Below are 26,580 nucleotides of genomic sequence, written 5' to 3'. Positions count from 1 at the left end.
TTGATGACTTATTTGATCAGCTTCAAGGTGCCAAGGTATTTTCGAAGATCGGTTTGAGGTCTGGTTACCATTAGTTGAAGATTAGGGCATTTGATATCCCTAAGACAGCTTTTCGGACTCGATATGGGCATTACGAATTCTTAGTGATGTCATTTGGGTTGACAAATGCCCCAGTAGCATTTATGGATTTAATGAATCGGGTGTTCAAGCCCGATTTGGATTCTTTTGTGGTTGTATTCATTGATGATATCTTGATTTACTCCAGCAGTCGAGAGGAGCACGAGCAGCATCTTCGGAGTGTGCTTCATACTTTGAAGAATAATCAATTATATGCCAAATTTTCAAAATGTGAGTTTTGGTTTGACTCAGTTGCCTTTTTGGGGCATGTTGTATCCGCAGAAGGAATAAAGGTGGATCCTAAGAAGATTGAGGTTGTTCAAAATTGGCCTAGACCTACTTCAGTTACAGAGATCCGGAGTTTCCTGGGTTTGGCAGGTTATTATCGTCGGTTCGTGGAAGGGTTTTCATCTATAGCAAGCACATTGACCAGACTGACCCAAAAGGGTGTCCCATTCAGATGGTCGGACAAATGTGAGTTGAGCTTTCAGAAGTTCAAGACTACTTTGACTATGGCGCCAGTGTTGGTATTACCCACAGGTCCAGGATCGTATATAGTATATTGTGACGCATCTCACATTGGGCTTGGTGCAGTATTAATGCAAGATTTCAAGGTGATTGCATATGCGTCACGGCAGTTAAAAGTTCACGAGAAGAATTATCATGTTCATGACTTAGAACCGGCAGCCATTGTTCATGCGCTAAAGATTTGGAGGCATTACCTCTACGGTGTCTCGTGTGAGGTATTTACTGATCATCGTAGACTTCAGTATCTGTTCAAACAAAAAGATCTTAATTTGAGGCAGAGAAGATGGTTGGAGTTGTTGAAAGACTATGATATCACCATTTTGTATCACCCCGGAAAGGCCAATATGGTGGCCGATACTTTGAGTAGAAAGGCTATGAGTATGGGCAGTCTTGCGAATATTTTAGTTGGTGAGAGACCATTAGCTGCAGATGTTCAGACTTTGGCTAATCAGTTCATGAGTTTAGATGTTTCAGAAACCAGTTGGGTTCTAGCTTGCACAGTCGCTCGATCTTCTTTATATGAGTGCATCAGAGAGCGGCAATATGATGATCCTCATTTACTTGTCCTCAAGGACACAGTGCGGCACGGTGATGCCAAATAGGTTGTTGTATGGAAAGATGGAGTTATGCGAATGCAGGGTCGTATTTGTGTGCCTAATATTGGCGGGCTTCGTGAATTAATTCTTGAAGAGGCACACAGTTGCAGGTATTCTATTCATCAAGCTACCGCCAAAATATATCAAGATTTACGGCAACATTATTGGTAGAGGAGAATGAAAAAGGATATAGTTGCATATGTAGCTCGGTGTCTGAATTGTGAGCAAGTTAAGTACGAACATCATAGACATGGTGGTTTGTTCAGAAGTTAGAAATTCCTGAGTGGAAGTGGGAACGTATCACTATGGATTTTGTAGTTTGGCTCCCATGGACTCAGAGAAAATTTGAGGTAGTTTGGGTCATTGTGGACAGGCTGACAAAGTCAACACATTTTATTCCAGTGGCAGTTACTTATTCTTCAGAGAGGTTAGCTGAAATTTACATTCGTGAGATTGTCCGCCTTCACAGTGTGCCCGTGTCTATTATTTCAGATCGAGGTACGCAATTTACCTCACACTTTTGAAGGGATGTACAGCGTGAGTTAGGCACGCGGGTTGAGTTGAGTACAGCATTTCATCCACAAACAGACGGACAGTCAAAGCGCACCATTCAGATATTGGAAGATATGCTTCGCGCTTGTGTTATAGACTTTGGAGGTTCTTGGGATCAGTTCTTGCCACTTGCGGAATTTGTTTATAATAATAGCTACCAGTCAAGCATTCAGATGGCTCCATATGAGGCATTATACGAAAGGCAATGATGTTCGCCAGTTGGCTGGTTTGAACTGGGAGAGGCTCGGTTATTGGGTACCGATTTGGTACAGGGTGCCTTGGATAAGGTCAAGATTATTCAGGATCGACTTCGCACAGCTCAGTCTAGGCAAAAGAGTTATGCCGACCGTAAAGTTTGCGATATTGCATTCATGGTTGGAGAAAGAATATTGCTCTGGGTTTCACCTATGAAAGGTGTAATGAGGTTCGGAAAGAAGGGCAAGTTGAGCCCTAGGTATATCGGACCCTTTGAAATTCTTGAAAGGGTGGGTGAAGTAGCCTACAGGCTTGCATTACCACCTAGTTTATCAGCGGTTCATCCGGTGTTCCATGTGTCTATGCAAATATCATGGTGATCCGTCCCATGTGTTAGATTTTAACTCAGTCCAATTGGACAAAGATTTGACTTACGAGGAGGAGTCGGTGGCTATTCTAGCCCGGCAGGTCCGACAGTTGAGGTCTAAGAGTTATCCTTCAGTTCGAGTGTAATGGAGAGGTCAGCCGGTAGAGGCATCTACCTGGGAGTCCGAGTCGGACATGCGGAGTAAATATCCACACATATTCACCAGCTCAGGTACTTTTTTTTCTAACTTCGTTCAAGGACGAACGTTTCTTTTAGAGGTGGAGAATGTGATGACCCAAAATATTATCTTTAAATTTAATAATTAATTCTATGTTCTAAGACCTCAAAAAGAATTATTTATCACTCCTCGACTTGTGTGCACAGTCCATAAAATTTTCTGTAAAGTTTTTATGTGAAAATGGATTAAAATGTGAAATAGAGCTTTAAAACTCAACTGAGTTGACTTTGTTCAACATTTGAGCAAACGGACTCGGATCAGTAGTTTGACAGTTCCGGTAGGTCCGTATCAAGATTTGGGACTTGGGCGTATGCCCAGAATCGAATTCTGAGGTCCCTAGCCCGAGATATGGAATTTTGATGAAAAATTAAAAGTTTGAAAGCTTAATAATTTTTAAGAATCTACTCATGTTTGATTTATTGACATCGGGTCCGTATTATGGTTCTAGAGCCCGGTGTAGGTCCACTATAATATTTAAGACTTGTCTACCGAATTTAGTGAGAAACGGAGTTGATTTGACGTGATTCAGACATCCCGTTGTGAAAATATAAGTTTTAAAGTTTCCGTAAAAATTTCATTCGATTTGGGGTTCAATTCATAGTTCTAGGTGTTATTTTGGCGATTTGATCGCGCGAGCAAGTTCGTATATTATTTTAGAACTTGTGTGCATGTTTCGTTTGGAGCCCCGAGGGCTCGGGTGAGTTTCGGATAGCCTACGAACCATTTAAACTTTGAGAAAAACCTGGTTTTTAGCTTCTGGTGTCATATGGTGTTTTGTGCTCCATTCTTGCGATCGCGAAGAGGAAAGTTGGTCTGGCACAATTGTGCTTCGCGTTCGCGACCGAGGGCACGCGTTCGCAAAGGGTCGAAGTGCAAAGCTTCGCCTTCACGATCGAATCCTCGCGTTCGCGAAGAGGAAATATGGCAGAAGCTGGGGTACTCAAATTTATTTTTCGCGTTCGCATGAAACGGTCCGCGATCGCGTAGGTCTACAGGGTTATGCTTCGCGTTCGCATATGGGATGTCGCGTTCGCGTAGTGCAAATGGGCAGCCTGTGCAAATTGTGCTTCGCGATCGCGAAGCCATTTCTGCGATCGCGAAGAGTAAAATGAACCTGGGCAAAAGTGTTCTACGCGATCGCGAACGAATTTCCGCGATCGCCATGAGTAAAAATCTGAAAAATAGAACTTAAGTTCTGGAAATGGGATTTCGACCCATTTTTAACCATTTCCAAATTTTGAGCTCGGGCAAGGCGATTTTTGGGCGATTTTCACGGAAAAATATTGAGGTAAGTGTTCCTTATCCTATATTGATTATATTTTATGATTCCATACTCATTTACATCATGAATCCATGAATTTATGGAAGAAAATTCAGAATTTTATAAAATCTTCCAAAAATAAAAATTTAAGATTTGAAGGTCCATTTGATATCGGAATTGGATAATTTTTGTATGGTTGAACTCGTAGCAGAACAGGTTTTTGGATTTCGCGAGTTTTTCCGTGATTTGAGACGTGGGTCCCACTGTCGAATATTTAAATAAATTTCGGGTTTTTATTCGAAAAATTAATAAATTCATATGGAATTAATTCATATGATTCGTATTGAGTATATTGAATTGTTTGTGAATAGATTTGACGATTTTGGAGACAAATTCAAAAGGAAAAGTTGTGGTCGAATAATTTATTGGAATTTACAAAGCGAGATAAGTGTTGTGGTTAATATTGACTTGAGGGAATAGAACCTTTAAACTATTTGTTATGTGAAATGCATGTGAACGACGTATAGGCGAGGTGACGAGTGTCTATACGTCGTCAAATTAATTGTTTGCATAATTATTTAAAAAATCATAAATCGTTTTAAATCATGAATTAATTGTTATAATAATTGTTTCTCTCCTATTCTTTGTCAAATATTAATTCTTGAATTTCTGTAATAATTGTTACATATTATTTGATTTATGTGTCTTAATTGTTATCTGACATTTAGCATACTAAATATTAACTGCCTATTTTCTCCATGATTTTTATAATAAATTGATAATTGCCATTGTTTGCTCATAGATAAATTATAATTATTGTGTGTCTTGATGCTTAATAGTTTCTCATTGGACGTGATATTTATTGGAGTAATATTTATTACATTTATGAGTTGTTTAAAGTTATATTGGGGGATCGGATTGCACGCCGCAACAGACTTATTAAAAAGTCCATATTGGGGGATCGGATTGCACGTCGCAACAGACTTATTAAAATGTCCATATTGGAGAATCGGATTGCACGCCGCAACAGACTTATTAAAAAATTCACATTGGGGGATCGGATTGCACGCCGCAACAGACTTATTAAAAAGTCCATATTAGGGGATCGGATTGTACGCCGCAACAGAATTATTTAAAAGTCTAAACAGACTTATTTAAAAGTCTATATATACTTGATTAAAATAAATATATGGGAGGATTGAAAATGAATATGTTGTGTGTGAGCGGGTTGCACGTTGCAACGGAAATTGATGGAAATTATAATTGGTTATGACTAGTGAATTGGCTTCGACTGTTAAAAATAAGTTACCTGATTTATTTTTATTATTGTTGTTATTATTATTATTGCGTACAGGTTATTGTAAGTGACTTATCTTAGCCTCGTCACTACTTCGTCAAGGTTAGGCTCAACACTTACCAGTACATGGGGTCGGTTGTACTGATACTACACTCTGCACTTCTTGTGCAGATTTAGGAGTTGGTCCTAGCGGCGTACCATAAACTTGCTCGGATTTCAGATATCAGAGGAGACTTGAGGTATAACTGCACGGCGTCCGCAGTTCTGAAGTCCCCGTCTACTTTACTTTAGCTGTGTGTTTGTTTCCAGACAGCTTTATTTTATGCAGACCTTTATTTGTATTATTCTAGAAGTTCGTGTACTTGTGACACTAATTCTGGGATGGTATTTAGACGCCGTTATTTTATGTATTATTCACTACATTTCAGACTTTACTTCTGCATTTAATTCTTTGTTATTAATAAATTTAAAAATTATTTTAAAATGGATAATATTATTCTACCGTTGACTTGCCTAACAAGTGAAATGTTAGGCGCCATCACGGTGCGAAGGTGGAAATTTCGGATCGTGACATAAATTTTACTTAATAATTCCATCCTATTTGAAATAATAAATTACTTGTTCATTCGTTAGAATTCATAAAGTATTAGAACCACTTTCTTATTTGTCCTTATTAAAATTAATAACTAAATTTTTATAAATAGTTATAATGCAAAAATAACTCCTATCAATTTGACCAAAATTATCGAAGTCATTAATTAGTAGAGCTCCTTTTCTTTTTCTATATAATTTTAAGGTGTATTAGTTCTAACTTTTCAACTTTCGCCAATTAAATTACGCTCAGCAATTGTCATCATTTGAGAGTCTGATATGATTCGTCTTTGCTTTTACATAACAAATTTTTATTTACATGGATCTATTTTATCATCCATCATAACATGTTGTTAAACTTTGTTTATTTTTAACCCTTATATATGTCTAAATACCTACTTTTTAAAATTTTGAATTTTTCGATGTTCATTCAGTTATGTATGATAACAAAGATATGCACTCAGAAATTAGTCGTTGTTGGCTATTCTTTTGTAAAATTTCAAACTTTTGAATATTCTTCGTGATAATAGTTTCATGCACTCCTAAAAAATTAGTCATTGTCGGTTTTTGGTCAATATATATGAAAATTTGAGTAAGAATGCAAGACGAATAATATTGTCTATGCATACTATAGATAATTTAAGTTTTGTATTAGAAAGATAAAACTCGAAGACATACTAACAATTTCACATTGAATAGACATTAAAAATTCAAAAGTTGTATCAGAATCATCGATGATTTTGACTACTATGCATAGGGTGCAGAGGACCAGATTAACTGTTTTGACTACTATGCATTGAGTAAGAATGCAAGACGAACTGTTTTGACATTCATTGCAGTTCTTTGTGATAACAAAGATATGAACTTTTAGGAAATTATTTATTGTTGGTTCAAACTTCTGGACATCCTTCGTGCTAATAGTTATATGCACTTCTAAAAAGTTACTTTCCTAATATTTCGAACTTTAAAATCAAGTAAACTTTTAATTATTACCTAATATTTAGGAGTTCGAAATCAACTAAATAAGAATAAAATATATTGATTAAAAAGAAGAGAATATAAAAAGTAAAAGGTAAGTTTCTTTTCAACCAAGGACAAAAAATATTGTATAATTTTCGTGTAAATTTTTTGTGTCTATATCGTACAAGAAAATTTTTATCGTGCAAGATCAATTTTGATCCTTTATTTTCCTTTTCATACGAAAATATTTTCTTGGTTGTTTAAATTATATTTTATTAAATTTTTTTCACAAATATAATTATTGCATGTGTTAATGTTCATAATATTTACTTATTTAGAATTTTAAAATCAGTTTTATTTATCGAATATGTATTATTTGAACCATGTCAAAAGTCTTAATAAATAAATAAAATTAAAATCAATTAAAATTTTAATCATATTTTACAAATTATTTCCTTAAGAAAATATTTAATTTATTTTGATATAAGTTGCTATTTTTTAATAATTTATTCTTCTTACATATAAATATAATTATTAATTGATGCGGCACACACGTGCAACGCACGTACGCTAAAACTAGTCATTTAAATGTTAAGAATAACAAATAGTTCATATGAACGAAAAATAAAGAGGTAAATTGGTATTGTATGAAGAAAATGCAAGGACAAAGAAAAACAATACACAAGTCGTGGAGTTTCCTTGTTGGAAAGAGAAAGTTTCCTCTTTTTTTGAAGTCTTTTTTTATTTTCTTAATATTTTGTGTCTTTATTTGAAAAAGATATCCATCACGTAATTATACTAAAAATAAACTTAATTGATTTTGAACTCCTAAATTTTAGGAAATATTTTTGTTTTTACAATTTTGTCCAATGTATAATATATTTTTAAAGTTTAAAAAAGATGAACGACCTTTCATTAAGGTCAAATAAAAGGGTAATGTCATTATTATATAAGAATAATGATTTTTTATTAATTAAAGAAAGGCAAGTAATGAATATAAGGAAATAAAGAAGACTTTAACATTAATTAAAATTTCTGGATAATCGATCTTTTTAACACAATTAAGCACACACTATATTGGTGTAAAATAGAGTATAAAAACTTATGCTAATTAATAATTATCGTGTAAGGAGTCAATTAGTTTTTTCTTTTTTTCTGGAGAATTAAAAAATAAAATCTAATTTATCAAGATTCTAAATAAATATTTTATGTAAAAAATGAAATTAAGTTACTTTTATAAGAAAAGAGATTAAAATTACACCTCTGCCTTTTTCTTTCTTTCTTTTTTCTTTTCTTTGGTTGAAGTCTAATATTAGAACTTTTTTCTTTGATATTTTATATGTTTGTTTTTAGCATGGTGATGGAATTTATTCTTTGTAAGCTAAGTACATGAAATTCTTATTTGTTCATGCAAAGTTCATCAAAATTATAGGTAAGCTAAGAAACCTATTCTTGTGTAAAACAAAATGCCTAGATTCTTATTCGTCAAGTCTAAGGGTGTGTTTGGTATAATGGAAAATATTTTTCAAGAAAATATTTTCTTAGAAAACAAGTAGTAATCTTACTCATTTTTCGGTGTTTGGTACCCAAATTAAGAAAAATAACTTCTCAAGAGTATTCATAAATAATTTAGATACAATAAACATGAATCCATAAACTTTCAAACCAGCAACCTTCCGAACCCACAAATTTTATAAACTTCTGAACCGCTAAACTTTCGAACCCGTAAATTCTATAATTTTTAAACCTGCAAACTTCCAAACACATAAACCTCTGAACTCATAACTTTGGAACTCGTAAAATTTCGAACATATAAACTGAAAAATGAAGAAGCCGGAACTGAAAATATATTTAAAAAAAAAATCTTTTGCGGGGGTGGGGGTGGGGTGGGTAGTGCAGAAAAACGAAAAAATAGAAAATTTAAAATACAAAAAAAAAAAAAAAAAAAAAAAGGTAGGGGATTAGGGGTTGGGGTGCGTGGGTGGCGCTAAAAACTGAAAATTGAAGTTAGAGGCGGTTGGGGTTAGATGTAAGGGTAGGTGGAGTTTTTGTAAAATATTTTTCTAACTTTTTCTAGGGAAGTAATTTTCCTCCAATTTAGAAAAATGTGATATTTAGGAAAATATTTTCCAAACTATTTTATGCAACCAGTGGAAAATGAGAACATTTTTCGGAAAATATTTTCCGTCATACCAAACACACCCTAAATCTCCTTCTTTACACGTTCACCCAAGATCAAGAAATAGTTAATTAACGATAAAATTGATCATATTAACCTTAATTTATTTATTGAAAATACAGGAAATACTCTTAGGCTCTTTGCTCCAATGGTACCTTTGAAAAAAAAAGTTAATTCCTTCTTGATATCTGAAAAATCAAATATTCTTAACCATAAAAAAAGATCAAAAAATTAATTAAAGTGGACCGGAGGAAGTAAAGAATTCATAGTGCTGAGGACAAATTTTCAAAACTATAAAACAAAAGATAAATTTATATTTATTTCAAAGTTCCAACTATATTAGTTAACTTTTAGTATAAATATTAACTGTAGCGAAAATTTTACCTAGTATGGCTATAGCTTAATTTATTTTTCGAATTAACATTACCATGTTATTTCAAACTTCTAGATATTTATACTTAAAATTAAATCAAACTCTTAAAAAAGTTATATGGAGAGAACGAACATGGGTGATGCCCCGTGATTTTAGGTAATCAATCATTGATAATATTTGGAGAAAAACACTAATAACTATATACCTCAGGCTTAGAATAAAAAATTATTTTAATTGGCACCTATTATATAAGGTAAAGTTTTAATGAGGTATATAGTTATTTCGAATTAACATTACCGTGTTATTTCAAATTATGTATTTTGATCAAATATTTTATATACTTATGAACTTCAATTATTTTGATCAAATACATAAAGAACTTATATAAGGTAAAGTTTTAATGAATTTGAAGTCGTAAATATTAGGACCTTCTACATTTTAAATAAGAAAAATAATTAATAAGTAAAATTTTAGCTTCTTTTGAAGTCCTAAATATTAAAAATTAATTAAGAAATAATTTAATTATAATTTTATCCAGTGTAAAATTTATTCTAAGGGGTATAAAAGATGAACGATATTTCGCTAAGGGGTTTCGTACTTTTAATTTAATATAGTATATAGATAGATAGATATAGATATAGATAGATAGATATATTTTTAAATAGGTAAAATTATAATATTTTAATAGAATTTACGGTAAATTATTTTCACCGCACGAGCATTCCCGTTAATTCCTTTTTTCTTTAACCACAATTAACAGTTCTTTTTACTTGTCTTGTCTCCAACTCTGGACTCATAAGGTGCAAGTGGGATATATGGGTCAAGAGCCTAATCAAGTTCCTGGTGATTGTGCTTATTTGCTTATTCAATCTTTCTATAGATAATAGACTGTTGTGGGTATTTCACTTAAAATATAATCCATCTTCCCTGTCTGTCTGCAGTAAATTTGTACAGTAATTTTGTAGCAAATACAGACTCCAATACAACCAACCCTTGGCATATGGAACTCAGAGAATTATTTTTCGTATTTTATCCCGTATTGAACAAGTCTTAAAAAAAAAAAAAAAAAAACACCAAAATCTTAAAAGATTAAAAAAGTGAAAAAAGGAAAAGGAGAGTGAATAATGCTTCCAACGACTGAACCTTGTTCCGACTCTTACAAACAGCATTACTATTTAAACCCTCTCCCTCTCCATCAGAGTGAGTCCAACCACCTTCCAACTGCAAAAACCTAACAGTTCAAGTAGGCTTTAAACAGACATCTCTGGAAGGGGAAGAGCTATTTGACGAGACTTCATCAAATAATTGTACAAGAAGGAACTAGATAGATTAAAGCAGGTAATTAATTATTCAGGATCGAAGATCAAATCAATATTCCTGCCCCGTGGATGGGAAATGAATTTTTTTTTTTTTATGATTTGAATTGGATCAAGAAACGGGGAAGGAAGAGGGCAGAACCTTCCAAGTGAGAAACACAATAGTGATATCAAATAAACATGGCATACCATTTTACCAGCATGTCAAACCAATCACTAGAAGCTATAAATCAGCAGCAGAATTGCCATTCGAAGTCCGGCATATCAAAAGGGAAGCATCTAGTACAACAGAAAGACAAATAACTAATCACCACTAACTTGTCTACAGTAATAAAAGCAAGCAATTAGGGGAAGTAATCAAAAAAGAAAAGCTACATCATTCTCTTCCACTGTCATCTTCACCCATTGGCGCTTTAACATCAAGTGTAAAACTATACTCCTGGTCACAACCCAGATAAGAATCGCACATGAAATAGAGTGTGTAGGTCCTCGTCCCAGCTTCTGCAGGCGCAGCAAAATCTAGCTTGACCCTAGATTTCCTTTGGAGGGTTACTCTCTTAATGGCCAGTAATTGGTTGCTCTTTGTATCGCCGACAACAAGCCACCATCCTTCTTCCTTGGCTTTGGGATATTTAGGTGCAAAAACAGGTCCAACCTCTGTTCTACCCTCAAGATCTCGCTCAAGGGTTACCTGCACACTTACATCGTCTCCAGCACTCACATTACCACTGTCCAGCACCTCATACGTCAGATCGATGTTTGGAAACCGATTACAGAACCGGGCAATATCCATAAGCTGTAAGTCAGACATTTGCAAGAGCTCACGCCTCTCGTCATCTTCCAGCTCCACTAAATCAAAAACTGTCTCTACACTCTTTCCTGGATTTTCTTGGCACTTCTTAGCCAAATCCTTCGTGAAGTGGGGAAGCTGGAGAAGCATTGAGTCACGTTCCCACATTCCCTGTGTCACCATTTGGCTCACCTCCATTGCTAGAAGTGCTAGACTAAGCCATCCATTACTGGAAATAACATCAACCATTGCTTGAAGCAGCCTAGTAGAAGAAAGAAGCACCTCCTGCTGGTCAGAAGCAAGATTTCCACCCAGCACTTGCCTAGAGAAATGGGCTTGTAAAAGAGCATTAGCCTTGATGTGAGGATCTGTGTATTTCGGATTCTCAAAGGAGAAACGCAGGTGCTTAATCAACCTTCTTATCAACTCCTCTTCACCTGGTCGTATAGGCAACTGTTCATACTCCGATGCTGAAGCCAATATTTCCAGCAAGCCCTTCAACTTTGTTTTGGAGGTCACAGAAGAGCTAAAACGCTCTATTGTCGTGTAACTGATATAATAATATGACGCTATCATGCCAAGATTCAAAGGTGAAAGCAAAAAGTCATCCTCAACAGCGACACATTTGCTTGCCTCCAAGTCACTGATGGTATTCTCCACTAGCTCCGAGAGGTGGTCAGACAGATGCCTATGACTAACACCCTGCAGATTGTAGTAATTTGGATTCTGTGTCAGCCTTCTGTACATGAAGGTCCATGTTAGGTAATCCACCGCATCCTGCTTGTTCTGAATAACTCCAACAACAACCTCAGCATTCAAATTGTCATGGAGATAGTGTTGCAGATGGCTTTCAACTGGGAATGCTTCATACAAGAACTTCTTGTAGTAGTCCTTGCGTGGTGCATGGCAGAGGATGACACACTTCCCAGAGTTATCCACAAGAGGTCGACTGGCATGACCCATCATCTGCAACAAATCGGTAACTGGGTAATCAGTGTGCGCATTTTCCCTACCATCATAGTACTGTGTTCCCATGACCACCACCAAATGTGCAGATAGTGGTACTCCCCAACACATAGTACCGTTCATTACACATACTTGAATCCAACCGGTTTCAAACAATGTCTTCACTATATCCAGATCAGTGGCACTCAACCCCTCATGCAAGTAGCCCACACCATACTTGAGTGTCTCTTTCAGCATAGGTTCATTGATCCTCTCCACGAAAGGCTCCAGCTCTTCTGCAGATCGTAGCAGGAAAATTGGTGTGTCTTCGCTGTCCATGCTTGAATAAGTCATCAGATCAACAGCAGTCAAGCGTGCATGCTTCCTCGTGGGAACATACACAATTGCAGGTTTTCCCTTCCTTGCATGTTGGACTATTGCAGTATATGTGGGTTTTGCCATGGCTTGCATCCTAGCTTCAAAGTTAGCAATATCAACACCCTGAATGTGTATCTCCAGCGGCACAGGCCTGACACCAGGAGGAAAGTTGAAGAGCCCATGAGATGTAGCCCCAATCCATTCTCCCAAATCCTTGGCATTAGCTAGGGAGGTTGACAAAGCAACGATACGGATCTTATTATCTATCTGGCTTGAAATATATCTCATCCGAGAGACGATCACCTCCAGGATTGGACCACCTTGACCACCAATCAGGTGCAATTCATCAACAATGAAAAGACTGACTTGCTGAACATGCTTACGTTGTTTCCAGCGACGAGATAAAGCATCCCATTTCTCCGGTGTGCTGATAATTAACTGACCCTTCTCTAACAGCTTCAGATCACTGGCTGTTTCCCCAGTTAATTCAACAACTCTCATTCCCAGATAGTCTCCAAATTTCTTCTTCCAATCACTGAACCGCTCCTTGGCAAGAGCCTCTAGTGGAGCTATATACACAGCACGAATGGTACTATCAGGGCCTTTCTGAAGATTCCTCAATATGGCAAATTCGGCACAAATGGTCTTCCCACTACCAGTTGGAGCTGCAACCAAGACATTGTCATCTGAATTGTACAGCACTGTGAAAACCTGAGTCTGAACAGGATTGAAATGCTTAAAATCCTGATAAACTGCTTCATACGCTGGATTCCTCAATGCAGTAACTGGAAGAGGTTGTAAGTCTAGTAACTCGGTGGGAGGAGGATATTTTTCTGGCAAAATTAGGTGTCGGAAAGAGACAGGCAAAACAGTCTGGGACCCTAGCCATCTGTCAGAGACAACGCGGATGAAATATTGAGGGGGCAATGGCTCATATATTGGGACTGTGAAGTTCACAGTATGGTCTTCATCAATATACTGCTTCTTCAACATGAAATATTCATGATGAAGAATATATTCCCCATCATTATCTTCAACAACCACCCAGAAAGGTTCTACAAAACCATGAACCTTGTCGTCCCACTGGAAATCCGGTGTAATAGTCAATTCTACCCTCAAGACTGACCGGGTAATCGGTTGAACATGTGCTGCAAGATTCAGCTTTGGGAACTGATGAATAAACTTGTGCAACGTCCTTCCCATCTTCTGGAACCGAATAAGCTCTCCCAATTCTTGTGACGAAAGATCATAATAACGCTCCCAAGCCAAATCTTTCTTCTCTAACTTCATCAAGATCTCATTTGGTATGCCATGGAATTGTCGAAGTGGTGTCTGTACACTCCACATCTTCTTGCTTATCATTTTGCACCATTTTAAGGCCTTCTCAGCTAACTGAGCCCATCCTCTCTTCAGAACAATCTCAAAAAGGGCTCGCATCAGACGCACAGCACTCTGCAAAAGTAAATAACTAGATTAGATAACTCGCTATCAGAAAACACTAAACAAAAGAATGAAAAAAGAAATAAATAGGCAACCAACTAACAGGTTACTGATACAACAAACACAAACCTGAGTTATATAAACCATGTCGGATGACAGAGACAACCCTTCAAGCTTCAACCGTGAAATATATGCCTGCAAAAGAACATTGATCTTGGCACTAGGCTCCTCAAGACTCTCTTTTACCGGAATAGGAACACGATCCAGAAGCTTTGCCAATTCCATTTTCTCATCTTGTCTGACTGTTACATATTTGAATTCCTCACTTAGAGAGAAAAGCCGACAAAGTTCAATATCACCCATCGTAGGCTTCAAATGCTCATTGTATGTGGAGATTGTCCCATGAGTTATATAATAATAGCTCGCAATACGACCCAAGTCAGTCACCTGGAAATATCCACTTTTCCTATCATACTTGACCAAGTTATTCTTGTCCAGCAATGTAGCAGCAGAATGGACCTGCAAGCAAGTAAGTATTTCAAACTCTGAAGGAATACAATTTGAATGCCAAAATATCATAATATCAGTACAAGACACCAAAGACAGAGCAACAATTTAAAAATGGTAGAAGAACAGCACGTGCATTAGATGTTACACCATTGACTATCATAGAAACAATTCTAGTGAAGGTAAGTCTTTGCTCTGTTTCATTCAAACTAATTGAAACATTAAGCTCTCCAAATAATCAACAACTACTTCTCCCATAGTATTGGTTTAAGCTGGCGTCGACTCACCCTGACGGGCAACTACACAGTAACTATTATTAAACTAAGCATTTGACAGAAATTCTCATTTGAATCAAAAGCTCATACCTTTTGTATCCAAGTACCTAATTACAATTCCAAAGTAACACGAAATAAAAACCACTGACAGAAATTCTCCTCTAAAGCAAAGCCATAAATTATGGAATAGGGCGCATAATCACGACTTGGAAGCACCACAAATTGAAAACCATCTTCATATGAACATAACCCACACATGACATTACTTCTTTCACGATTAGAATCAATTTTCTTGGGAACAGAAGATTATAAACATGAAGAATAAAAGAACACAATTAAACTGACCAGCTGACAGAAATTCTCCTATGAAGCAAAAGCCCATAAATTTTATTCTAGAATACCCAATCACAATTCCAAAGTAACATGAAATAACAACCACCAAACAGAATATTCTTCCTTGACACAAAAACCCATTAATAATGTATCAGGATGCATAATCACGATCCCCAAGCACCACAATGTATGAATTTATGTCTAAACATAGACACTACTTTTTCCATGATTAGCATCAATGTTCATGGGAGCGCACGATTATTAACACGGAGAATATGTGCAAAACATCTGAACATTAAGCATTAAGCATTAAGCAATACAAATATGGTGCTACGAAGAAAAAATCAACAACCGGAATATAAACAAGACTTACCAAGTCGGCACGCCTTTCCTCCAAAGTATAATCAGTTTTGAGAGCATCAGCAGCTAGACCATAGAGTGTGGGATTCCGCACCATGCGAACATAGAGGTAAGTATATAGGAGCCACTTGCATGCTTCTTTGGCATTCAGTACTGTCCCAAGGACAATCTCTGCATTCAACTGATCAGCCAACTTGGATATGAACTGACTTTCAATAGGAAGCTGCTGATTCATCAAAGAAAGATAATACTGCAATTCACTGTGTCCAGTTATGATGATTCCTTCACCATAAGTGTCATATTGAGGCCTTCCAGCACGGCCAAGCATTTGCATAACATCAAGAGGACTGAGTTCAGTCCATGCTCCTTTTTCAGGATTGTAAATCTGGGTACCCTTTATGATGACGGTATGTGCAGGTAAATTGACACCCCATGCTAAAGTTGCAGTTGAAACCAACACTTGCACATGACCATCAGCAAAAAGCTCCTCCACAAGTTGCCGATCAGTTCTAACCAACCCTGCATGGTGAATTGCAAAGCCATACGGTAAAAGATCTTTGAGATCATTGCTCTTGACAAGCTCAGTATGAGACTGTAGAATCTCCCGAGCTACACTCTCCTCCTTCAAAAACTTTCCAAGGGTGTCATTAGCAAGCGCAGTATCCCTTATTGCCCGAGCTGTTTTACTTGTTTCCTTCCTTGAATGCACAAAAATAAGCACTTGATGCTTGCCTGCAACGCTAATCACCTTCTCATAGCAAACATCATTCATCAACTGGAATCTCTGCAGTGGCTTCTTAACAGTAATTCCAATATACTGTTGAGCCAACGGTACAGGTCTATAGCTATTGTCAAAATGGAAGAGCCCTTTGTCCAGATCAACTCGCAAAAACACAGCCACGTCTTCATAATTTGGAAGAGTTGCTGATAATCCAACAAGCCGAATATGCTCTTTCGTGGTTTCAATCTGTCTAATAGTTCTCGCAATGATACTCTCCAAGACAGGACCTCGGTTGTCATGCAGGAGATGTATCTCATCAATAATAAGAAGTTTAACAAGCTGTGTATATGTGCGATCGCCTGACTTTCTGGTTATAATATCCCACTTCTCTGGGGTAGTCACAATAATTTGAGTCTCTTCAATCTGTTGACGAGTTAATGTTTGATCGCCACTCAACTCTTTCACCTGGACACCATAATGTTCCAAACGCTTGGAGAGATTACCAACCACTTCAGCAACAAGGGCTTTCATGGGTGCCACATATACAATCTTATAATTGTTGTGGTTGAATGATCCATCTTCGTTGCGGTTAAGTGCAATTTGCTGAAGTATAGTGAGCATAGCTACATTGGTCTTCCCAGCACCAGTTGGAGCACAGAGCAAAATGTTCTCTGGAGAGAAGAGGGCAGTCTCATATACTTTGCTCTGCACCCTGTTCAATTGTGTCATCCCACTGAACGCTGGTTGAGCCCACTCCGGAATGGAGGATATCTTCACGAGCTCTTCACCAGCGGCTAGTGGCTTTGGCTTCAAAGCAGGCACGTGAACTTCCTCGTACCCCTTCTTATGATTCCTATAAGACCCCACTGGAAGCTCACATTTCTTATTTGCCATCAACAAACCGCCTTGATGAAATGCAAGGTCGTCAAGATCAAGTAACTGACGCTGCCCCAGTAACCAACCATTATCAACGTCTCTATCTACAACTGCCGTCCTCCTTTCTCCATCACCGTCAACACCAGTCTCATCTTTAAGACGCCGAGCCTCTTCTCTAATGCTTTTTTCAAGAATCTTCTGCCTCTCTTTTGGGGTAGCCCTAGTAGCATGCAGCTGCCCTAATATTGCGGCATGATCAGGCCCCAAACCCAACATCTCTTCTTCAATCTCCTTTTTCTCTTGCTCGTCGGCCCTTGCAAGACGGGTACCCCATACTACCTTTAGCCGGTTCCGCAGAAGATATTTGATGAGACTGAACTTATCAAACTGGAGATGCACCAGTAACTTGGTTTCCACTTCACGATCATCGCCTTCAGCAAGAATCTTAAGAACCTCTTCAGCAAGCTTTTGGCTCTGTTGCGGATCAATCTGCTGCTCGTAAGCTTGAGAGATCTTTCTCTGAAGCCAATAAGCATCCATGTCCTGCACATTCAAGGCCATACCCTCATCCGCCTCGCGCATCTCATCATCGTCAATGCCACCGCCCATCTGCATAGCACCAGAACCATTAGCTTCCAGCACATCATCATCATCCTCTTCATCATCGGGTACCACATCAAGGTCACTCTCTTCATCATCTTCCTCTTCATTCTCCTCGAACTCAACCGCTACACCGACATCATCGTCAAGAGCTTCATCACCATCACCTGCACCAGACACCGCTGCAGCATCACCATCGCCTTGATAATCAGTGATGAGTCGCCCAATTGACACCAACTGATCGAACACCTGGTTGGATATCGGATTCAACAGCTTTTCAATTTCCTTCTTCTTGTCAGGATTCTTAAAGTTATCATTCTTCAACACAGCCAATATCTCATCAGCTGCCCCGCTCACAATGTTCAACGGCTGTCCGCCGAGTTGCTGCTGAATCATACTGAGCATAGCCTCATAAGCGGCCCTAGTCTCCTTAGTCTTAGGCTGGTAAACACCTTCCTCAGTTGAAGTAAGAACACTTTCTTCCTGAACAAGTAAACGTCTCTTCTTCCTGGTGGGGGGTTCGGATACAAGTGGGTCCCGCTGCCGCTCCTTCTTCTTCCTAGCCTTTTCAAGTTTCTCATCTAATTCGGGAGGTCTGCCCTTATAAGCTCGATCACCAAATGTTTTTGGGTCTATTTTACCATAAAGCGATTCAGGTTCGCCACTGGGTTCATGTGTGTCACGAGGACGAGAATCAGTGGTTAGTACCAGACTTGAGTTAGCTCTGTATTCATACTGTTTGAAACGTGCATGCGCCTCTGCACCACCCCCCAAGTTCGACATTCTTCAATCAGGAAACCCTAAAATTTCACAATAACAAAATATGGACGGTACTAAATCAGTCCGCTCAAACAGATAAACCCTAAGTGCAACAATACAAATTCAACAGAAAAATAACAACAGCGACGAATTAATATAGAAAAAACTTTGCACTCACCGACTATGCCGCCTCAAACATATAGGAGTAGTTGACAACCGCCTGAAATCCCAATTCGCCGCCTTTAATCTGATTGGATCCGAGTTTCTGTAGTATTTGGACTAGATGCCCCACTCTTAGCCTTTGGACTCAGAATGAAGTCGATTCTAAATCTACAACTTCCGTTAGGGTTTGAGAAAGAGCGTGCTTTATTTTTTTCAAGTGAAGAAGGAAAAGCAATATAACCTTTCCTTATGATATTAAAATTGATATTAAAATTTTAATATAACCAAAATTTTAAATTGACAATATCCTTAAATTGACAAAAAGGAAAGGCAATATAACCAAAAATATGATATTAAAATTGACAATATCCTTATGTCCTTTTTCTTCTCAAAGTCTTTTATATTTGCGACTCCAACACGAAAATATGATTTTAAATTTAATAATAGTTTTTTATATTTGACTTCAATGAGAAATGTGTTGTGAACCAAGATAACTAAAATAATGTGTATGGGCCAGATATTTGGACAGAGACTGTCGGGTCGGGGGCTAAACCGCGAAGAGGTCCAAGATTTAGAAAGCCCAACAAAAGATTTGTTTGGGATCCTGGTTAAGGAAGCGCGTGACTACGTGAATAAAAGGGGTTATCGTCTAGGTTTGAAGATTAGGCAAATGTTATGTGAAAAGCTCTGTACTTCCCATCTCTTTCTGTCTAAGCTTCTCATCTGTGTATTTCTGTCCTCTCATCCCTCTGTTATCTCTCAATTATCTCTTACTGTTTCATTGCAATTTTCAGTTATTTGCAATCTCGTTCAGTGAATCAATATAGCTAGTTGGTTTGGTTGTTATTCAGTTTGTTTCATTGGTGCTTTCATCTAGAGGTCTTCAATGGAGGACCAAATATTTCGAACTATCGATGATTCAATTAAGGCCGTGAAGGATTCGTGGCCTAAGGATATCACTGAAATTCGTTCATTGTTACATGAGTTGATTCAAAACCTTGCAACGAGTAAGCCTACTCCGGTGGAATTCCGACGATTCTGTGGTGAGGATCCAGAGTTATGAATTTCTCAGGCTGAACGCTACTTTGAATTCTACGGCACATCAGAAAATAATAAATTATTACGCGCGTCTATTTACCTCGAAGGTGAGGCGTTAGAGTGGTTCCGATGGCTTCTCCGGAACAAGCAATTGACGGATTGGGAACACTTTGTTGCGAAGGTGTGAATTCGTTTTCGTAAACAGCAGCTCGAATCGTCAGAAGGTCACATGGCTGCAATCAAGTAATATTCTACAGAAATTGAAGCCCCGACGTTTGACAATATGTCACATGAATGTTGTTATTCCAAGGTGTTTGCTACTGAGAGATCAGATGTTGAAGTCCTTACTGATACAACGGAATCTACTTTAAACAATGCAAAATCAGAGGAGGTCCAGGTGTTTCATGAAGGCTCTCTGGGAAATGGCAACACACCAGTCTCACTCTGAGGCCTTGCAAACTGAGGTTCTAGTTAATCAGATCGGTATTTCTTCAAACTCTGTTCCCATTACTTCGTTTGTGAGTTTAACTGGTTACAACTGTAATGTAACTAAACTATTGGAATCTAAACATAAAGAGGAAGAAATTGCAAGAGACAATGCATCTTCGGTGTTGGAAATTTCTCCTCTAAGGGATATAACTGGTTATCATATTCCTTTTGCTAGACAAGAATATGTCATGTCGAATGTTATTGGGAGATTTCCTGGGAGAGTATTTCCATTGTTGGTGCTAATCAAAATATGTTATTCCATCACCATGATGTTAACCTACACAAATGCAATTGGGTTGATACTGGGCAAGAGAGAAAATTTCATAGTTTCTTATTGTCTGTAACATGCGAACCTGCTATGGCGGAGAATATACAGGGAGTACTCAAGACATTTGCTGAAAGTTACTCCAAGCAGTCACCAAATATTCAGGCCAATAAAGCCGTTAAATTGTTGCTTGCAGTGTGTGGTCTAGTTTATAAAGCAAGGTCTACTTCGCCGTACTTTTCATTTGATCCTAGTTTTGGTTTATTCACCACAGTTGTTGGGGCTGCAAGATATTGTTCAGTCATGATTGTAGATGATTTCAAGCAGATTATTAGGATATTAGAGGGTCATATTGATTTCATCCCCAATGATCTATGTATTTTGAATCAATTTCCATTTGATCCTGGTGCGTATTTGTTAATGGTAACCCCTATCGGACACCTCCTGGTTCTTCAATTGCAACCTACGACATCTAAACACACTCTCTTACCTGTGATGCTTTACACATTTCAGACTTTTGGGGCATTGTCCTACGTTTGTCGCACTATCGGCATACATCGCAAAGACATTAAACATCATAATCTTTTAGTGGATTTACAGGCTTCTCCAGTCAATTTATGTGACTGGGGACATGCTAAAGCGCTGATTGAAAGAGAACCAAATATTTCTTACATCTGCTCTCAGTATTATAAAGCGACAGAGCTTATATTTGGAGAAACAAAGTACACCACTGTTGTTGGCATTTGGTCTACTGGCAGTGTCCTCGTGGGAAAGAATGCTAAAGAAGAAATAGTTAAGCTTTGGCCTCTTATGGACTTAGCAAGCTTGGATGCTTTGTCTAAGTTGAGTGAAGATCAGATTTTCTTTGACTGGATGAGTTGCTGTTGTGGGGGAACTGAGAAGAATATGCCTAGCTGCGACGAAAATCTCCTTTTCCTTGACTTTTCTATTTCACCTTGTAGAAATATGAAGTTTCAGCATGCAAGAGTAACTGATTGTTATTTACTTGCTCAACAACCTGCAATGAATCTTTTTGTATGGGATCAAGGAATACATTCCAAGTTCATGGCTCTAACAAGTTATACAATGAACATTGCGACATTATTATTGGTGGGATCTACTGGCAAGTTTTACCTCATTACATATGCTAACCCAAGTATGGGATCTTGTACGGAAATGGGGTACCCATTCTTACCTTTTGCTAACTGATTTTGCCGTAGCAGTTGCTAGATGTGGTACCGATGACTTCATTATTTTTATACTACGATCTATTTTAGATCCGGGTGACAGAATTATTGAGTTCCAGCCCGATTCTTTATTGTATGAGTTTGCTGCACTACATACTTGTAGCTTGACTATGATGGAAAGCGTGCTTTTATTAGATGATGTAGAGGTTGATTTGATGAAAAGAGCTTCAATTGTTGTTGCTGATAGTGTTCACATGCCAATGATAATTGAGGGTAAAAGCACTTCTATCTTGGTTGATCCTAAGAGTAGAGTTGGAAAGGTTACAACTACTAGGAGGCCTATGTGTTATCTTGCCTATTTTGTTGGTTGTATAAGCATTGCAGAACACAGTAGGGACCAGCAACTTCTTAAGTCAAATCCAGTACTTGAACTAATTAGCAATGCCAAAACAGTACAAACTGACAATTCAAGTTGTTGTGGTATATTTCTGGAGGCTCGGTTTGACAAGTCTAGAAGAGTATCTAGTGTCGAAAAGGAAATGCTTCTCCTTGAAAGATCTCAAGAATTATTATTTTTAGTTCTTTAACAGAATCATCATTGTTTCTATATTCTCTATGCAGTACCCGTGGAGATGAACAAAAGGTGTAGGTTGGGGGATCCTGAATCATTTGACTACCTCAATCAGTCTTATTGCTATAAACTAGTAAGTGTTACTGGTTCTCATGGCTCTCTTGGGATAAAGAAGGTAATAGAAATTATTGCACTTAGGGTGAAGGAACAGGAAGCAATTTTTAGATTTGTGGCTTCTGTTTTTCCTCTTGGTAATTTAGAAGTGGAAAAGGGCACTAAATTTAATTCATCAATTCTTAAGGTTGATAGACATTGGTCAGCTCTTGACACATATTCAAGTCTTGACAGATTCACTAATATACTGTTAGTGTGGCTCTACTCAAACCTTGAGGACAATGTTCTTTTTGAGGGCGGGAGTATTGTTGGAAACCAAGATAACTCAAATAATGTGTATGGGCCAGATATTTGGACAGAGACTGTCGGGCCGGGGGTAAACCGCGAAGAGGTCCAAGATTTAAAAAGCCCAACAAAAGATTTATCTGGGATCCTGGTTAAGGAAGCACGTGACTACGTGAATAAAAGGGGTTATCGTCTGGGGTTTGAAGATTAGGCAAATGTTATGTGAAAAGCTCTGTACTTGTCATCTCTTTCTGTCTAAGATTCTCATCTGTGTATTTCTGTCCTCTCATCCCTCTCTGTTATCTCTCAATTATCTTTTACTGTTTTATTGCAATTTCCACTTATTTGTAATCCCGTTCAGTGAATCAATATAGCTAGTTGGTTTGGTTGTTATTCGGTTTGTTTCAAAATGTTAATGGTTTTTTCATTTTTATTAAATGTATTATGTTTTTGGATAAAATTATAATTACCATTAATATCTCTTTATATAGACAATTGTTCTTTGTTCCTTCTTTGGAGTCAAACATGGAATATAATTTTAACACATCCGTTGTAATAAAATCTATAAATCCTTCTAGCAAGAACGTATCTGCAACTTCTCTTTTGAACATAGCAAACTCGATTGAACGCTGAAATATTTGAATTGGTTAATTTCAATAACGCCGAAAATCCTCATTCAGTATATTGACTACTTGCCTTTTTCTATACGTATTTGGGTAATCAACCAAAATATAGATGAATTTCTTTATTAAAGCATATTAGCTTTGCTCTTTTTCATTAATTTTGGTGGGTCATCGATGATGTAACCGCCGGTTTTTACTTGATACGATATTTGATTTATATACCTTTGCGATTTGGACCATGAATCTGAATAATTATGCAAATTATTGTATTTCCTTAAAAAGAAAAAATCACATATTCTCTTATTGCACTTAGGGGTGGGCATAAAATCAGAAAAATCGAATTCCGAACCGGATCGAATTAATTCAGTATTTCGGTTTAATTCGGTATTACATTTTCGGTATTTCGGTATAACGGTACGGTCCTCGGTATTAGGACCTTGAAATTTTGGTATACCGAAATACCAAATTTTAAGTTGAACCTATAGCTGCCTAGCCCAAGTTGTATATCTAATGCCCATTGCCCAGTGCCCCAGCCCAACCTAATAAGGCCCTACTCTCTAGTCTTTCACTTATCTGATTCGTTCAATTAGGGATTAGCCGATTAGGAAATTAGAATTTAGAAAGGGAGAAAGACAGAAAGTCAGAAACAACAATAGTTTCTTTCATCCAGAAGACCTTTGTTGTTAGAATACTAACTACTAAGAGATCGGCTGCTGTGACTTCAAAGAATCAAAGGTATGTTTCTAGTTTCTTCAAAAGTATCTTTAGTTTCTTCAATGGTATCTTTAGTTTCTTCAAAGAAAAATAGTTGTTACCTGTTTTTGGATGAATTAGATGTAACTGGTTCGAGTAAAGACTGCTTTTTTCTTTATCTTTCTCTACATTAAAGACTTCATGTACTATTTTTTAGGCAAGCCACTTTTGAACTGGTCTACTGATTTGCTGGGTCTTTGTGGGGTTTAACGATTTTTCTTGATAGGGTTTTCTTGGAAAGAAAAAGGTGGGTCTTTTGCACAAGATCTGTGTGCTTTCATTGACCCTTCTTCTATTTCTTTTTCATTTATGTGGTGGGGTTGTTCTTATCTCCTTCTTTTGTGGTTTTTGAGTGCTCTTTTAGCTAAAATTAGCTAACCCCTCATTTTTTTGGGCAAAAGTTGTCACTTAAAATTAGGAATCACTTAGAATGTTGGATTCAATTCCTTTGTCTATTTGTTTCATTGTGTATCATGTCCTAAATTTTGCACAAATAAATTTTTATATCCTGGTGATATGTGTTGATTGTTGACTGAGAAAGTTAGTCCAATAGTCCTTAGTTTGAACATATCATAGAGGTAACTTTTTTTTTTTTACATAACCGACTCTTTAGGTATTGCCACATCGTGCATATGACTGTTTTGAAACTTCTATTTTATGAGTACTACCTGTGCTAACTTGTTTGCATGTTAATGAGCTAGGAAAAATGATTCTGCGGTATGATCACCTTTAGGAACAATAGATAATCTTAGCAGCTATGGATGGTTACCCATGCTTAATCTTTATTTTTTTGTACTAGATATCCTTTTGATGAAGCTGCCACTGTGGCTATATCTACTGTCAAAGAATTTGGCAGTGACCTCAAAGAGGTATTATCTGCTTATGGATTTTGGTTTGCTTAGAACTTGATTGCAATATAGGTCACATATCTGTTGAGACTAAAATACTTCATAGTGTTCTTATCTTATGTTGGTGAAATTGTTCGCCTGAAGCAGAAATATTGATAATGGTGGATGTGGCTCCACTGTTACGTGGAAGTTCTGGAACAACTTGTGTGCTCTTAGTTTAACTTTTAATCCCTTAGAACTAGAATCTACATGATTGAATATAAAAGTGCCATGTCTAATTGTTGAAACACTGCAATTGCTTGAGCAATTATTCTAGTTATTCTTGCTTAGTAACTATTACTTTGATCTTGACACGTCTCTGAAAAATTTGTCGATATAATTTTCTGATGGAACTCGCTGAGGAACTTTTTTAGTTTCACTCGAAGGTGAGAAGTTTTAATATCTGTATTTTGATTATATTTTAGGTAAATGTACACTATCAAGTGCAATCATGCCCTGTGCTCCTAAAGTACGCTTTCATATTTGGGAACACTTTGAGGTGAAAGAAGATAACGGAGAAATTCGCAAAGTAGAGTGCAAGCATTGTGGTCGGGTCTATAATGTTCATCCAAAGAGGGATGACACATATTGTTTAAAGAAGCATATTAGGTGTTGTCTTGAGCGTCTTCCTGACATCCGTATTTAAGAATTAAGACTAAGTTGATTCGAGACTATTAGTGTAAACTTGAATTGAGGGATGCCCTCTCTGTTTTTGTTGAACTGTGTTTAATTCTGCTGCTATTGCTAAAGTCTGCTGCTACTGTTGCACTGTTAAGACTAATTTAATTCTGCTGCTACTGTTGCACTGCTAGAATCTCTGGTTTTTGTTTAATTCTGCTGCACTGTGTGAGTTAGGCAGAATTGTGAATTATGTAATGTGCAATGTGCACTATGAAAAATGAAGATAGTTTCTGTTTATCCATGTTTTATCATTTTTTTAGCGTCCAGACAGTTTCTGCTTCTTGCCTTGAATTGTGCTTACTCCTTAGACCTTAAACTGCACGGAGAATTGTGATCACTGAATTTAGTAAATTGTGAATTGTGAAAGAAATTGTCAGGCGTCAGCTGCACTCCTTAGAATTATGAATTGTTAAAAGAAATAATGATGCTTAACTGCTTACTGTTAGCGACAGCGTTGTCAAAGAGGGCTTACCAAGTTAGTTTGAATTGTGCACTGTTGCACTCCTTAGTCCTTAATCGTTAGTGTTGCTTATTTAGCAATTATTAAATCGAAATCGTACCGAACCAAAATAAGAAATACCGAACCGTACCGAAATAATTTGGTACGGTATTTAGTATACACAATTGATAAACCGAATACCGAAATACCAAACCGAAATACTGAATATTCACCCCTAACTGCACCTGATATCCTTTTCTTTTTCTATTGAACTATTCCCACTAGGTAGTGGTTTTTGAGTGTAAAATACTTTTCTTCATTCGATGATACTTAGATTAAATGGTCAACTCAGAAGAAAGTAAAATTCAATGGGAGTTAAATTCGTTGCATCAATTCATTTAGAAGAAGGATGAGCCAAACACTTCTATTAAAGAAGTCACTATTTCATATTTTTCGTCATAAATTTTTTAACGTGTGTGGTGTGTCTTATGCATGTGTACTCTTGAAAACAGATAACAATTAAATTTGTTTG

General features: G+C 37.2%; 1 protein-coding gene and 1 long non-coding RNA gene across 2 annotated transcripts; one reads left to right on the top strand and one right to left on the bottom strand.

The window, feature by feature from the left end:
- Nucleotides 1-10,740: 10,740 nt before the first annotated feature.
- On the bottom strand, nt 10,741-18,977 carry LOC104100524 (DExH-box ATP-dependent RNA helicase DExH12-like). Its single transcript, XM_009607777.4, has 4 exons — nt 18,733-18,977; nt 15,612-18,595; nt 14,253-14,642; nt 10,741-14,135 (listed from the first exon to the last, which is right to left on the bottom strand). The coding sequence occupies exons 2-4, from the start codon at nt 18,576-18,578 to the stop codon at nt 10,947-10,949; spliced, it is 6,546 nt and encodes a 2,181-aa protein (XP_009606072.2). The 5' UTR covers nt 18,579-18,595; nt 18,733-18,977; the 3' UTR covers nt 10,741-10,946.
- A 4,646-nt stretch (nt 18,978-23,623) lies between these two features.
- On the top strand, nt 23,624-25,846 carry LOC104100525 (uncharacterized). The gene is made up of 2 exons (XR_687284.4): nt 23,624-24,023; nt 25,354-25,846. It is a non-coding gene; the product is annotated as an uncharacterized lncRNA (long non-coding RNA).
- The last annotated feature ends 734 nt before the right edge of the window (nt 25,847-26,580 follow it).

Source organism: Nicotiana tomentosiformis, chromosome 6 (assembly GCF_000390325.3).
Source record: "Nicotiana tomentosiformis chromosome 6, ASM39032v3, whole genome shotgun sequence".
Taxonomy (NCBI): domain Eukaryota; kingdom Viridiplantae; phylum Streptophyta; class Magnoliopsida; order Solanales; family Solanaceae; genus Nicotiana; species Nicotiana tomentosiformis.
This window is presented reverse-complemented; position numbering and strand designations above follow the sequence as displayed.

Excerpts from the sequence above, each read along its gene's own strand:
- LOC104100524 (XM_009607777.4), bottom strand. The coding sequence starts at position 18,578 with ATGTCGAACTTGGGGGGTGGTGCAGAGGCGCATGCACGTTTCAAACAG. Across the intron at positions 14,643-15,611 it reads AGGAAAGGCGTGCCGACTTG|GTCCATTCTGCTGCTACATT; the intron begins GTAAGTCTTGTT and ends ACTTGCTTGCAG. Across the intron at positions 14,136-14,252 it reads ACATGGTTTATATAACTCAG|AGTGCTGTGCGTCTGATGCG; the intron begins GTTTGTGTTTGT and ends TTACTTTTGCAG.